This window comes from Tenrec ecaudatus, chromosome 7 (assembly GCF_050624435.1).
Source record: "Tenrec ecaudatus isolate mTenEca1 chromosome 7, mTenEca1.hap1, whole genome shotgun sequence".
NCBI lineage: Eukaryota > Metazoa > Chordata > Mammalia > Afrosoricida > Tenrecidae > Tenrec > Tenrec ecaudatus.
Window position 1 is genome coordinate 54,587,792 of NC_134536.1, and position 14,828 is coordinate 54,602,619.

Consider the following 14,828-nt stretch of genomic DNA (forward strand, 5'->3'; position numbering starts at 1 on the left):
GGATTAAGCCACTGGAGAAACCCCTACAACCATTGACAAGCGATGTGAAGAGTCTTGCTACCAGGCAAAATACATTGGACAATGGAGTAGTGCAAATGTGGTTGGGTTAAATTATAACATTTTATCATGTGTTCTCACTTTTGAACCATTTTAAATTTGTTCTAGTTTTTATTAATTCCTGCTTTCTTTTTAATTGAGTTTTCTCTTTTATTTTGCCAGTATTGTTGTGGGTTTTGTTTTTTTGTTTTAAAGGACTTCTTTATTGGAAATCCAGGATAGTAACTTTATAGACAGTAACTGGATTAATAGCTTCTTAGGATTAATGGCAGATGAGGTTTGGAGGAAATGGGGAGCTCATAGTAATGAGTACAAGAAAGAAAAACATGTTTTTAATAGATTTTTGGTGATAATCACACAACTCTTTTTAATATGCTTAAACCATTGAATCTTATGATATGTGAATTATATGTCATTAAAACTGTGAAAAAAGTTAAAAATATGTTTTAACAAGACTTTGGAAATAGGGACAAATACTAAATGATGTCCCATAAGTGTAACCCATGGTTACATTTTAACAGTAAAACTATCCAACTTTATTATAACATTACTCAACATGTTATAAAGAAGAAAATCTAACATTATGAAATTGTCATTTTAACACAAAGTCATCTACTTCCCTGATGAAGTCTAATCAAAATCCCAATAAAATTTTCTGGGAAATTATATAGGCTGTTTCTAAATTGTATATGCAAATACAAATGGACAGACAATATGCGATTAATAAAAAGACCAGGTTATAAAATTTCCATGATCCGATATCAAGAACATTGTAAACTTCTACTTGAGATTAGGCATCTAAGATACAACTATTGGTCTCTGATGTTCAGGAGGGAAAAATACAGAAAAAGGAAACTAAAAGAGGATGCTAGTGGAGAACACCAACAGTGCACACGGAGCAGCGTCCCATGTGTCCTGAGACTGGACGAACTATATGCTTTCTGGGTACCACTTACCACCCTTCTGACCAGCGACAATAAATGGGCAATAAATGGATAAGATGAGGGAGCAACGCAGAACAAACTCAAATTCTTAAAAAACAAACCGCACTGATTTACTTGACAAGTAGAGACTAGCCACCATTTGTCTCAGGGGACTTTTGTGTTGCTGTGATGCTACGGCCATGTGACTGGGATTTCAAATAACAGCAGGGACGCCCAAAGCGAACAGGTCACAGTGGAGCTGCCAGACTCTGAACAGACTATGAAGAAGGCGAGGCTGCCCATGGAGGAATCATTCAGTGACAACCTTATGACAAGCAAAAGCACACTGTCAGATACAGTGCCACAGGTCAGACTCTCGGGGCCAGAGGCACTCAGAGGATGACAGGGAGAGAACGGGTTGCCTCCTCAAAGCAGAAGCCACCATACGGTCATGGAGGGAGTTAAGCCCTTGGGACATTCATTTGCTGACGAGGCACAATTCTAAATGGGGAGAAACAACTGTAAACGCCTATGCTAAAATTGGAACTTTAAATGTACAAAGTGTGCATCTAGGAATATTAGAAGTCATCCAAATGGAAGTGGAACATATAATGATTGATAACGTAGGCATAGTGAGCTGAAATGGACTGGCATTGACCACTTTGAAGGAGACAGTGGTCTGGCCTACTATGTGGGAACGACAAATTCAAGAGGACATTTTAAGATCTATCTTGAAGTATGGTGCTGTCTTTGATAAGATAATATCTATCTGCATACAAGGAAATCCAGGCAACATAACTTATTAAAATCTGTACACCACCAACAAAAGCTAGGGATGAGGAAAAGGAAGAATTCTACCAACAACTTTAGTAAGAAATTGGTCAAAGAGGCATCGATAACTATTGGTGAATGGAATGAAAAACAGAGAATAGAAGGTTTTGGTAATAGAAACTGGCTGGAAATCGCAGGATAGAATTTTCCAAGACCCCATGACTTCACGGCAAACACCCTTTTATAACAACACGAAGGACAACTACACTAGTGGGCTGCTACAGATGGATACACAGAAACCAAACAGACTACATCTGGGAAAAGAGAAGATGGAGAAGCTCGAGTTCGGCAGCTAAAATGAGGCCAGGGGCTAACTGTGGAGCAGACCACCTACTGCTCATAGATAAGTTCAGGTTGAAGTTCAAAAACGTCAAACTACAACTTTGAGTATATTCCACCTGAAATTCAACATCTCAAAAAGAGGTCTGAGCATTGAACACTAGTGACAATGACCTGATGAGCTGTGGGATGACATAACTGACATCATACATGGAGAAAGCAAAAACCCACACCCAGCCCACTGCTGTTGAGTCAGTGCTAACTCATAGCGACTCCCAGTGGGTTTCCAAGACTGTAAGTGTTTATGGGAGTCGAAAGCCCTGCCTTTCACCTGCAAAGGTGCTGGTGGTTTCAAACTGCTGCCCATGCAGATCGTAACCCAACAGGTAACCGCTGCTTTACAGGGCTCTTCTACCTCCAGAGGAACAAGTTATTCTTAATATACTGAACAAGAAGCACATCTATTCTCTGCCCCAGAGGAAGACCCGATCTTTATCTCCCAAGGCTCTTAGTGATGCAAAGGTCTTTGAAAAGATAAAGGCAGTCAATGCCTATGCTTACAAGCGCTGCAGTAACAGCGGAGATGCAGGGAACAGTGTCTTGTATTTCCATAGGCATGGCATTAACTGTACTTAAAGTAACAGGAATGATTGATTGCCTGCAGCACACCATCCCCTAGATGTGGGCGAGGAGCCTTGGTGGTGCTGCGAGAAAAGTGCCGGGCTGCTCACCCACTAGCAGCTCCTCTGGAGAAGCGTGAAGCTTTGACTCCCATAAAGATTTAGACGCGGGCCAAAGAATGTACAGATGCGCTTTATACAATCGTCGTATGTATGGATTGTGATAAGAGTGGTATGAGTCCCTAATAAAATGTTTTAAAAAAAAGATTGAGACTCAGAAGCCCTTTATAGTGTTATCACTACACCACAGCAAAGGAAAAAGAGAGCAAAGTGGATGTCAGAAGTCATTCTGAAACTTGCTCTTCATCGTAGTGTAGCTAAGACAAGTGGATGAAACGATGAAGCCAACGCACAGAATATTTCGAAGAGTAACACCAGAAGAAAAAGTAAAGTGTTATCATGAAATGTGCAAATACCATGAGTTAGAAAATCGAAACGGAGGGACATGCTCAACATCTGAAACTGAACGAATTCGGGAAAATGTCAAGCCCGCAGTTGCGATATTAAAAGATTCTGTGGACAAAATATGGAGTGATGCAGGGAGCGTCAGAGAGGATGGAAAGGATACACAGAGTCACTGTGCATTTTTGTTTCTGTTTTATCGACTATGCAAAGGCCGTTGTCTGCATGGATCATGACACACTATGGATAATCTGCAGAAGAACGGGAATTCCAGAGCACGTCGTTGGGCTCATGCAGAGCCTGTACATGGATCAAGAGGCAGTTGTGCTAACAAGGGATTATGCCCGGTTTAACATTAGGAAAGATGAGTGTGTGTAAGGTTGCTCCCTCTTCTCATATATACTTAATCTAAAATGCTGAACAAATAATCAGAGAGGCTGGACTAAATGAAGAAGTATATCAATTTGGAGGAAGGCTTATTAACAACCTTTGTAATCAGATGATACTACCTTCTTGCTGAAAGTGAGGAGGACTTGAAGCAATTTCTGATGAAGATCAAGTATTGCAATCTTCAGTATGGATTACAATTCAATGTAAGGGGAAAAAAATCTTTACAGCCAAATCAGCAGGTAACATCATCGTAAGTGGAGGAAAGATTGAAGTTCTCCAGGAGTTTATCGTGCTTGGAGCCACAATCTATGCTCATGGAAGCAGCAGTCACGAGATCAAAGGATGCCTTGCATTCGGTGAATCTGCTACGCAAGGTCTCTTTAAGGGATGGAAAGTAAGGATGCTACTTTGAGGACTAGGTACAGCAGACCCACGTCATGATATTCTGGATCGCCTCAGACGCATGTGAAAGTTGGACACTGAATAAAGAAGACCAAGGAAGAATCCATGCATTTGAATGATGCTGCTACATGGCAAAGAATTTTGTGAGTACCACAAACTGCCCAAAGAATGAAGAAATTATCCTGGAAGCACAGCCAGAATGCTCCCTTAAAGCAAGGGCGGGGAAACTTTGGACATGTGATCAGGAAAGAGCATCATGCGTGGTGCAGGAGAAGGGCAGCGGAAAAGAGAAAGACCCGTAATGGAACGGACAGTGGCTGCAGCAATGGGCTGGAGCACACCAATCGTGAGCATGGTGCAGGACCAGGTAGTGTCTCATTCTGTCCTACGTACAACCGCTCTGACTTGGAACGGACTTGATGGCTACTTCCCACAACAACAAAAACAAAAAGTAGTGATTTGAGTGAGCTAGCCATGGGACTACCTGCAATATCCTTTGAACCTTGGACTAACCAAACCCAGAAATTACCTTTTAGATAATTAACAGATTGACTTAAAAATAAACAGTATCATCTGTGAGTTTTGTGCCCATCTAAAAAATATCAGCTGTATGAGACCAATGGTCAATATTTACCCCAAAGCCAAGATGAAAAGGTCAATGGCAGGCCTGGAAACTAGATGCATGGAATGGAACCACCAGAAAGGCAACAGGAATGCTGACACAATGTAGGAAATGTGCCAAGGTCCCCGAGAAATATGTATATACGGAGATTGTTAAATGGGAGTCTAGTTTTTGGTAAAAATAGAATAAATTATGCTATCTTAACATGAATCTTATGGAAGAAAAAATACAATTGGCCAATACATGTACAAAAGAAAATATCCAAATTCATTAGTTATTGAGCATTTTCATCAAGTTATCAAATAGTTATCCAACTGAATCCAAAAATCCCACCTTAAAGCCACAGATTAGCAAAAAAGGACATGTCATTCATTTTTTGTGTTTGTGGGATAGGAGCAAAAAGAACCACCTTGGAAAACATCTCTGCCTCAACTGAAACAAAAAATTAACCCAGTTGCTTTCTTGCTATGCTGGTTCGTACACATATACTAGGCCACCCCTGGATATATGGCATAACCCCCTACTCATGAGCATCTAGACAATGTGCAGAGCAATATTGTTTGTCAAGCAGAAGAAAATCACAATCTACAGCGGTGTAAGCAATGCAGTGTAATAGTTCCCTCCAATGGAACACTGCTATGCAGTTCAAATAAACGACCTACAACTACCTGTATGAACTTGATGAATACAAAATTAAATGTGAAATGAAAACATTTCATCTGAGAAAAAGTCACATCAGATTAACCCACTTACATCTAAGGCAAAACCAGATGACACGAATCGAGCCAACTTTTAAGGATTCCTCCCTAAGAGGTAACAGTTTCAGTAAAAGGAGAGGTGTGACTCACACCAGAATCTGCTAGCAAAGGAAGGGGCAGTGATTGGGACACAGCGAGCAGTTCTTTCTTTTAAGCTGTACGTTAGGGACTCATTTTCTTCTCAGGATTACTTTTTAAACTCTTGTGTGTTACAAACGATATGCTTCCCAATAAAAAGATCTTGGATTGTTGGGAAAAATGGATTGTTTTTGCTGAAAAAGGTGAGGTTGTTAGAGTCCACTGAGTCCATCTTCAACTCAGAGAATCAAGTGACAGAGCAGACCCGCCCTGGAAGGCTTTCGTGGCTGTCCTATGTACTGGAGCAGGTCACCTGATCCTCCCCAGGGAGCATCTGGGTGGGTTTGAACCTTCAACTTTTTGATGAGCACCTGCTCAATCTCTAAGAAACAAAGTATATGTCTTCTATTTGAATACTTATTTAATTTTAAGATAGTCATATGAATAAGCAATGATGGGTGTGTGTAATAGAAGCTATAGCATGTATGGAGCAATTCTAAAACACAAAAGAGCGCCCCCCCCCGGAATGTTAACAAATGAAATTTCTTTTAATGTGTTAGCAATTATGTAGAAGGATGATGTAACTCATACAAAATCACATCCTGGTATACTTTCTCTAATGTCTAACCAGAAAAAATGGAACTTATAAGCGAGAAGGAAAAAGTAAAATGAGATAATCATAATTCCAATAATATGTTTGCTACTTTGATTGCACTTTACAAAAAGGGTCAAATAAATGAAAGGCCATCTAATTTTTTTTTTTCTGATTTTTTTCTTCTCTTTCTTTCTCAACTGATGAAATGGCTTTGGCATTCTTGGGCGAACTATTAAGTATCTTACTTCCAAAGGAAACAAGAAAGGACCTCTAGAAAATAAACAAATATGATTAGAAGGCAAGAGGGCCTGATTTATGAGAAAAGATTAAAGGAGTGAAGCTGCACGGCCGGGTAAGTGATGACTAGAGTCGAGTATGATAACAGTCGACAAATATTTGGAAAGCGTATACGAAGGAGGGGGGGTTGCCATTTATCTTGGTGCAAAGTTGTTAAACTGGCCAAGGAGGATTGATGGTCAGGAGAAGGCAGCCCAGGCCATCAGGGAAACTTCCTAGTTGAAATATATAAACCAAGGGTCTTAATCCCTAAGAAATTATAGCAGTTTCCCTTCGCTGGTTAAAACAGTCTTTGATCCCGCAGGAGCGTGTGCACAGTGAGAAGGCCAAGGAAAGAAAATGCTTCCTTGGATCAAGCAGGACAAAGTATCAGAATTTGTACTTTGGGGGCTGTTTGCTTTAGTCCTGGAAAAAACATGTAGTCCATTTAGGGTGACCTGAAGGGAAACTTGTCATTTAATGCTGAAGGGTGAGTAGGCAGAAATTCATGGAAAACTTCCACTGTCTTTTAATTCTATTTTTCAAAAAAAAAAATTTGAAGCCCCCTCGTATGTATATGAGACTTGTGGTTTTCCTTGACTTGATTCCAACCCTCAGTGACATTGTGGGAAAGAATAGAAGGAGCCTAGGGAGCCTATAACAGTGGGCTCAAACATAAGAACAATTGCGAGGTGCAATTGTATCATTGTGGTCCACACAGGGCCGCTGTGAAGCAGAACCTGCCGGACACACCTGAAAGCGCAGGCGCAATGGTGGTGTCACGGGCTATGCATTGAGTTGCCAACCACAAAGTAATAGTTTGAAATGCATTGACACCCCCCAGCCGCTCCATGGAGAACGATGCAGCTGTGTGCTCCTGCAGAGACGCACAGTCCCGGAGAAGGGACAACTCCACCCTGTCCTAGAGTCATCACGCGTGGCAATGAGACCAGGGCAGTGAGGATTGCTTTCCTTCTTTGTTGAAAGTTTCCAAATCTGCAAAGTATGCCACATCTTTGTCCCATGGAGTAGTTGGCAGGTTTGACTCACTGACCCTTTAATTAGCATCTGAAATGCTAACTACTGCTTCACTGGTGTGTGTGTGTGTGTGTGTGTGTGTGTGTGTGTGTGTGTGTGTGTGTGTGAGAGAGAGAGAGACAGACAAAGAGACTGATTTTGCTTCTCTAGAGAACCCAGTCTAGCAGTTATCTACTCAACTTTTTATTAGAGCACTAAATGTCTAAATCAATTGAGGAAGAATTGGCATGTTGACAATGACTAACATGAATTATGGTGTTGGTGAAGAATGATGGAAACAACATGGACTATGAGAGAAGCAAATAAATGTCTTGAAAGAAGAACGGTGAGATTTCTCCTAAGAGGCAGGAATGACACAACCTTGTTTCGCATGTTTTAAACATGTTATCAGAAGAGGTCAGTCAAAAAGAGGAAGGGCTTCAAGAAAATGAATGGACTGGTGACGGCAACAATGCACTCAAACATAACAATGGTGTGGCTGGTACAGCCTTGGCAGTGTTGCTTCTCTTTGTGGAACCCACGCAGAGGCATCTAGCAGCAATACATTCCTATTTGGGAACAATGTGTGTCTTTCCGTTTTAAATTTTCTTTTCTACATTTTAAAAACAGGTTCTGTGTGTCTCAAGCTATGACTACTCCTAGTCTTTTTCATTTTTCATTAATTCCCAACCTTTAAAATGTCCTACGCTTTCCCAATCTTCCACAAAGAAAACAAAGGAAAGCCCTCCATACAAGAATTGGAGTCACTATTTTTTCAACTCTTGCAAGGATAATACTTAGCTAATACAATTGTAGAAAAAAAGAAGAATCCATTCCTTGTGTGCAATGAGTGCCTTAGGGAATTCAGAAATCACTCTTTCGGAGATTCTGAATGAGAAGAGGTATTTTTTCTCCCATGGTTTCCACTCAAAATCGATGACCTAAACGACTACCTCACAGGGAAATCTGAAAAGACTGAACAGACACTAACTGCCCGCAGATCTACAAATGCATGTACACCTGGTCTTACCCTTTCCTCTTTCCAGTTGTAATGGAATCATTAAGGTCATTTCTTCGACCTTCATGTAGAATCCCTGCTTTCTCCACTTCCTCGGGGACCGTCTGCTCTCATCTTCCCCCACTCTTTGCTAACTTTAGTCCATATTCCTCCCTGGTTCGGTTTCAAAACTAATTCAACATAAGAATATTTATCCTTCAAAACTCAATTTCATGTTCTCCTCCTGAACTTGACTCAATTTTCTACATCCAGAGCCACATCCAACGCATGTTTCACAGCAATTTAACCCTAACCCTCCGATGGCAAAAATGCCCTCCCCAATGTCATTAATTAGCCCCAATTAACTATTTCCACAAGGGGCCCTGATGGTGCACTGGTTAAATGATCACTGCGTCAACCCCACCAGAGCCCAGCAGTAGAAGGAAGTGGTAGTTGGTGCCTTGAAAACCTACCGGGAAGTTCCACTCCATCCCACAGAGTGGCCATGAGTCAGAGGCAACGCCACCTTGCTACCCTCGTCGGGAAGACCTCGCAGCACCATGTGGAAGCAGAGCCCTTTGACTTCTCCTCCTGTCGGGAGCATTCTCCTCCGTGCTTCTTTAGCCCCACATTTTCCACCTTCTCCCTTCTCTCTGGTTAGTTGCAATTCATTGTGGATCCTCTCTCTTCCTCATTTTTCACAACTCTTTTCTAGGAATCTCTTAGCTTCCCACTCATCTTTCTACCTACACATTTTTTTGTTCATAACCTTGGCTTTCATAACCATCAAACTGTATCTCCACCTAAGTCTTGTTCTGATCACATCAATAGTCTGAATGTTTCATAAGCACATCAAACATGAAAAGTCTCAAACTCGACCTGTCATCTTCTTACCGGCTCCTCCTCTGATTCTGGCTAGGCCAATTACGACAAACCAAAAGGTTTAAGTCACTAACATGCCGTTGATTGTCTCTTGCCTGCCTCCCCAGAACGAGGCTAGTCTGGATCTTCTGTAGCAAGATTAACAATCCACAGGCTCCTTTTCACACCCTTTCAGCTGCTTGTCTACGCGTGTTTTCACAAAGCACAGGACTAATCTCTTTACCCACCTCCTCTAGGTAAGCGTTCCAAAACCTTTAACCTCGAAAGATTGTGCTCAGTCCGGCCCTTGCTACTCTCCAGTTTAGCTCTCCTCTCTCCTTAATTTTACATTACAACTTCCTAAATCATGTTCCTCTTGTTTGACATGTGCACACAACAAATACCAGTGTGTGCAATTTTAAATCACCACTACCACCACCCCCACCCTCCCACACATGACATTTGGCAATGTCAGAGACATGTTTGGCCATCCCAACTGATGGCAGGAGCCCTGGTGGAATATTGGCTACACCTTGAACTGCAATCCGCAAGGCCTTCAGTTCAAACTCACCAGCTGATCTGAGGGAGGAAGATGGGGCTTTCTACTCCCATAAAGAGTTACAGTCTGAGAAACTGGAAGGTGCCGTTCCATTGTGTCCTACAAGGTCACTATGAGTCGGCTTGAACTCAATGGTAGTGAGTTTGGCTTTAACCGATGGTTGTGCAACAGGAAGCTAGTGGATTGAGTCCAGGGGTGCCATGCTGTTCCTAAACATTCTACAGTGTACAGGGCATCCCCTGCAGCACAGAACTATGTGGACCGAAGTGTCAACAGTGGAGAAGCTGAGAACGATGGGGCCTTTCTGTCCTGTCTGTCTGGACTAATCTGGCTTCCTCTTCTACCCCATTCTTCTACTAAATTTACTTAATCTCTTGTTCTTAATCTTAAATGGCTATTTCTGGGAGAAATGCCCCCAGCAAGGTTAGTTCCCATGAAATCTTTTACAATAACTTGCTCAAGATATGTTTTCCTATGAAGCTCTGTGTGAGCAGAATTATATCTATCCATTCAATATTGTGTCTCCTATTACCTATATATATTTCTTGATTAATATCTTGACCATGGCATACGAAATAGAGCTTTACCTGTTTTTCTTTGGAAAAGGATAATACGACCTCAATGCCAGTTTCCTTAGCTGTAAATTATCAATGTTAACTGTCACTCTCCCTAACAGTAATTTCTGTTGTAATGATGACGGACATGTGGTATAACCAATCATCTTTGCTCACACTGGTTTTCAAGTCCTAGGAAACTCCACTTCAGAGCAAACTCAAAACATAAATGAATAAATGATACGTTCAATTGTTTGTAAATATTTTCACTTAAAATATTTAGAATAAGACTTGGCCTATAGAAAATCCTTAATGATGTTAATTTCAATAATGACGGTGGCGATGGTAATACTCAATTATTACATCTGATATCTTTAGAAAATGTAGGCCATATAACCAAGCTGAAATATATTAATTCTACTTTAGAAGTAAAATCTACATCTGAATTTGTAGTTTCCCTCCTTCTAAGGAGGGAAAAATAGACTTAATAAACATTTTAATTTTATTTTATAAAAATAAATTTGCAGTCCCCCCCTCTCCCCACTGGAGTGGGATGAACAATAGAAATGTAGGTAAAGGGAGACAATGGACAGTGTAAGATATGAAAATAAAAATAATTTACAATTTATCAAGGGTTCATGAGGGTGGCAACATATGTACAAATGTGCTTGATATAATTGATGTGTGGATTATTATAAAAGCTATGAGAGCCCCCAATAAAATGATTTATTAAAAAAAAAAGAACTGAACTTCCACCCTTAGCAGAGTGGGTTTATATGTGCGTACTATTGGCACTACGCAAATAAAATCTCTGAAGAGTTGGTGGGTTTTTACGACATACACACAAAAATAATAAATAATTTTTCCATATTAATGATCCCCTTGTACTACCGGTTTCATCACACTGGTAGAAAGAATGCCTGAGATAAATTACTTGCATTTTCTGTTGACATAAACTGTAGTCAACCAAAATGCTCTTTCTGAGTCAATATTTTTGCAGTTCCACAATTGTTTATCTAATAAAGAGCCATTATTTCATTGATAAAAAGAGCAATCTGGAGAACTTTATTATATAATTGTCCATTAACTCTATTAAAAGCACTAGTGGGAAGAAATTGGTCGTTTCAGAGGGTTCGAGATTTATATTATTTCTTAAGGTAGTATGCGCACGCTTGCATCATTTCACCAAACTAATGGAGGTGCAATTTACTTTAGGTACAGATTTACCACACCACCGAGTATCATGTGCCCTTAGCTCAGCGGCACCTCTTTTTAATGATTAGTTCACTGAAGGACAATGACGACCTTATCATATGCCTAATTAGCTGTGCAGTCCCTAATGGGAGCCGAACTCATTTAGATAAAGTCAGTTCACTGATCTCTACTCCACTGGGGTGCTGGGGCCAGGTCACTAGAGGAATATAATAAAACATTACATATATTTGAAAAGTAGTAAATATAGCATAGCATTTGGACTTTGAGCTTTTGGGTAACTATTAAAAACTTTTCAAAATGGATACGCTTCCAATACCAGCTATTTCCAAATCTTTGAGTAAAAATGTTGTTTACTTTTAGGTGGTAATTTCTCAGCTCAGCATGTCTTATTTTTCAATTTCCTAAGTATGTAGTAGAGACCAAGAATATTTTAATAATATTATATAGCATTTAATGCTTAATAATAGACCTAGAGTCAGCCATTCAAACAGAAAAAGGGATGTTATGTGGTTTAAATGGAGGAAAGGGTTGTATTCTTCCATTATACTTATTCCAGTGCTGAGCAAGTAATCTGAGAGCCAGACTATATGACTGATGTGGCATCAGGATTGGAGGAGAATTCATGAGCAACCGGAGATAAGCAGATGCGAAACCTTGCTTGCTGAAACTGCAAAGGGCTTGAAGCACTTCCTGATGACAATCAGAGGCCTCGCACCCTTCATATGGATTATACATCAACATAAACAAAACAAAACCTTCACAATTGAGCCAACGGGCAACATGAGAGTAGATGAAAAATACGGAAGTTGCCAGTAATTCATTTTAATACAAAATCAATGCCAGTATAAATAGCAGTTAAGAAATCAAACCACATATTGCTGGGGCAAACCTGCTGCAAAAGACCTCTTTAAGGTATTGAATAGCAATGATGTCACTTTGAGGATGAAGGTGCACCTGACACGTATTGATCATTTCCAGTCGCCTCATATGAAGTGAAAACCGGATAACGACTAGGAAGATTAAGGAAGAACTGATACATTTAAATTATGGTGTGGGCAAAGAGATGATGATATGATGATGCCACAAACTACTAGAATAACAACCATTTGGTCTTGAAAGAAATAAAGCCAGAACGCGCCTTCAAAGCAAGCATGGCAAGACTCTGTCTCATATGTTTCAGACATGTTCTCAGGAGGAACCAATCCTGGAGAAGGACACTGTGTTTAGTAAAATGGACGATAACCAAGCAAAGAAAAAGAAAGAAAGAAAAAAGAGGAAGATTGCAAATGAGATGGATTGATACGGTGGCTGCGACAATGTGCTCAAAGGCTGGTGAAGATGGTGCAGGACCCAGTGATTTGCTCTGTTGTGATGAGTCAGAACCAACTTGATACCACCTAACAATGACACGGATTTAACCTTAGGTAAATATCATGCGAAAACCGTCCCTTTGGACAAATTAGACATTTGCAGTAGATCCACGTGAAGAACCATTGTTTGCCACCAAATCTGATTTAGCTGAAATCTAAAGATTTCGCTCACTCAAGATTTCCTCTCAAAAAAAACAACAAAATAAACAAGCAAGCAAACAAAACAACAGAAAAAATGAACTGCCCCATAGGGCCCCAGGCGGTTCATCCTTACCGAAGGAGACTGCCAGGTTTGTATATCCTTGAACTGTCAGTGGGTTTCAATCAGGACCTTTGGATCAGCACTCAACGCCAACTAGTGTGGATCAGGGCTCCTTCCTATTACATTACATTTGTTTCTAAAATTTTCACCGGTTGGTTAACAGTGGTTGTTTGGCTCATAAGACATTAGAGATGGAAATAATTCTTACCTCATTCTTCAGCTTGCTTCCAGAGAACCTTAAAAACCAGGACAACTTTCATTAGTTCAAAAATGTACAGTTACAGCTTGCAAAACAGTGCAGGGGACTACAAAAGTTGTAACTGCAAACACAAAGAGCAAACTAAATCTAGGTCAATGTTTTTGGTTTTGCAAAGAGATCCAAGCATTTTTCTCGATTTATTCAAAATTAAGTTCTTTACAGGAAAGCAAAATGAAACACACTTGAAGCAGTGAAGTAAGCTTTGAAGCAAGTTAAGAACGCATGATATTAAACATGCCTTTAAAAATTGCAATCTTTTTTATTGGTTTCCAAAAGAGTAGTAACATTCTGAAACTGCACACACACATGCACTAATAGGGTCATGAGACGGTCATATCGATAGTAGTTTTTAATTCCCAGTGACAGTGTTCATGCTTCCTAGTCAATTAACCATATTTTGAGTGTGGCTGGATTTTGTTTAAAATAATACTGGTGCATGGAATTTTTTTCCTGGGTAGAGTTCAGGCACATTAGCACACCTCCATAGGAGATGATTTTCCAACTGCTCTTTTCTGATGAGACCGTGGGCCCTAACAGGGTTAAGTGACTGAAGTCCCAGCTCAGAGAGGAGCAGACCACGGCTCCAGAAGTATATCCAGAGAAAGCCGTCCTGTGGCCAACACTAAAATCACGCCCCTGTCCAAACATTTGATAGTCATGTTTTAGATAACTTACCAGAATGTCAGTTCAAAACTACAAGTCAAACTCGATAACCTTTTACCTTAAACACATGGCACGACATGAAAATGGCAACCGCACCGTCTAGCGTACATGGAAGACAATTGGGCTGCAGGTCGGTTTTGTCTCTTAGGCCCTTCCCTTTCTGCATTCAGCAGAGCAAGGCCACACAGTCTGCCCCGACCCATGGCCGCTCTCACGTACAAAAGAAGTCATTTTACTTTGCTTAATGATCTCTTACAACTGGAAAGGGAAGTTGGAATGGTTAAAAGACGCTTCTCAGTTGTACTCCCTTCAAGTGGCACCCAGAGTACATGCCATCCCTGCCACATATTAGATCCCTACCGATGCTGCCTCCAGCCTCAGTCTCAGCTCGTCCTCTGAACCAGCACTCAGACGTCCAGCCTGTGCTGGCCCCCACGCCTTGTAACATATGCCATGTTTGCTTTTCCGACAGAGTAGTTGAATTTTTGAAAATAATTGCTTCTTCTGAGAGCTAACAGCAGTTCTTAATAAGTCATACCAAAACAAATCGCAGAGGCAGATTTTTGTTTAAATTTTTTTGAAGAATAGCTTAGAGTATGGTATCACTGATTTCACTGGGTCTCATCTTATTTGTTATACTCTCGCCCCAATATGTAACAGCAACTTAGAGCGATGTGTTCTTAGTTTCATTGGTTCTTCACGTGGCCCTGCATGGAGAACCAGAGAGGTCAGTGGCCCTATCTAAATGCAAACTGTTATCTAAAGCATATGTGGAGGT

At 40.6% G+C, this 14,828-nt stretch overlaps 1 protein-coding gene across 1 annotated transcript in view; it reads right to left on the minus strand.

Moving 5' to 3' along the window:
• Window positions 1-14,828, minus strand: part of RFX6 (regulatory factor X6) — a 63,421-nt gene that overhangs the window by 28,207 nt on the left and 20,386 nt on the right. Inside the window, exon 6 of the mRNA XM_075553960.1 lies at window positions 13,337-13,364. Coding sequence (XP_075410075.1) covers window positions 13,337-13,364 — 28 coding nt within the window. The remainder of the gene's footprint in view (window positions 1-13,336; window positions 13,365-14,828) is intronic.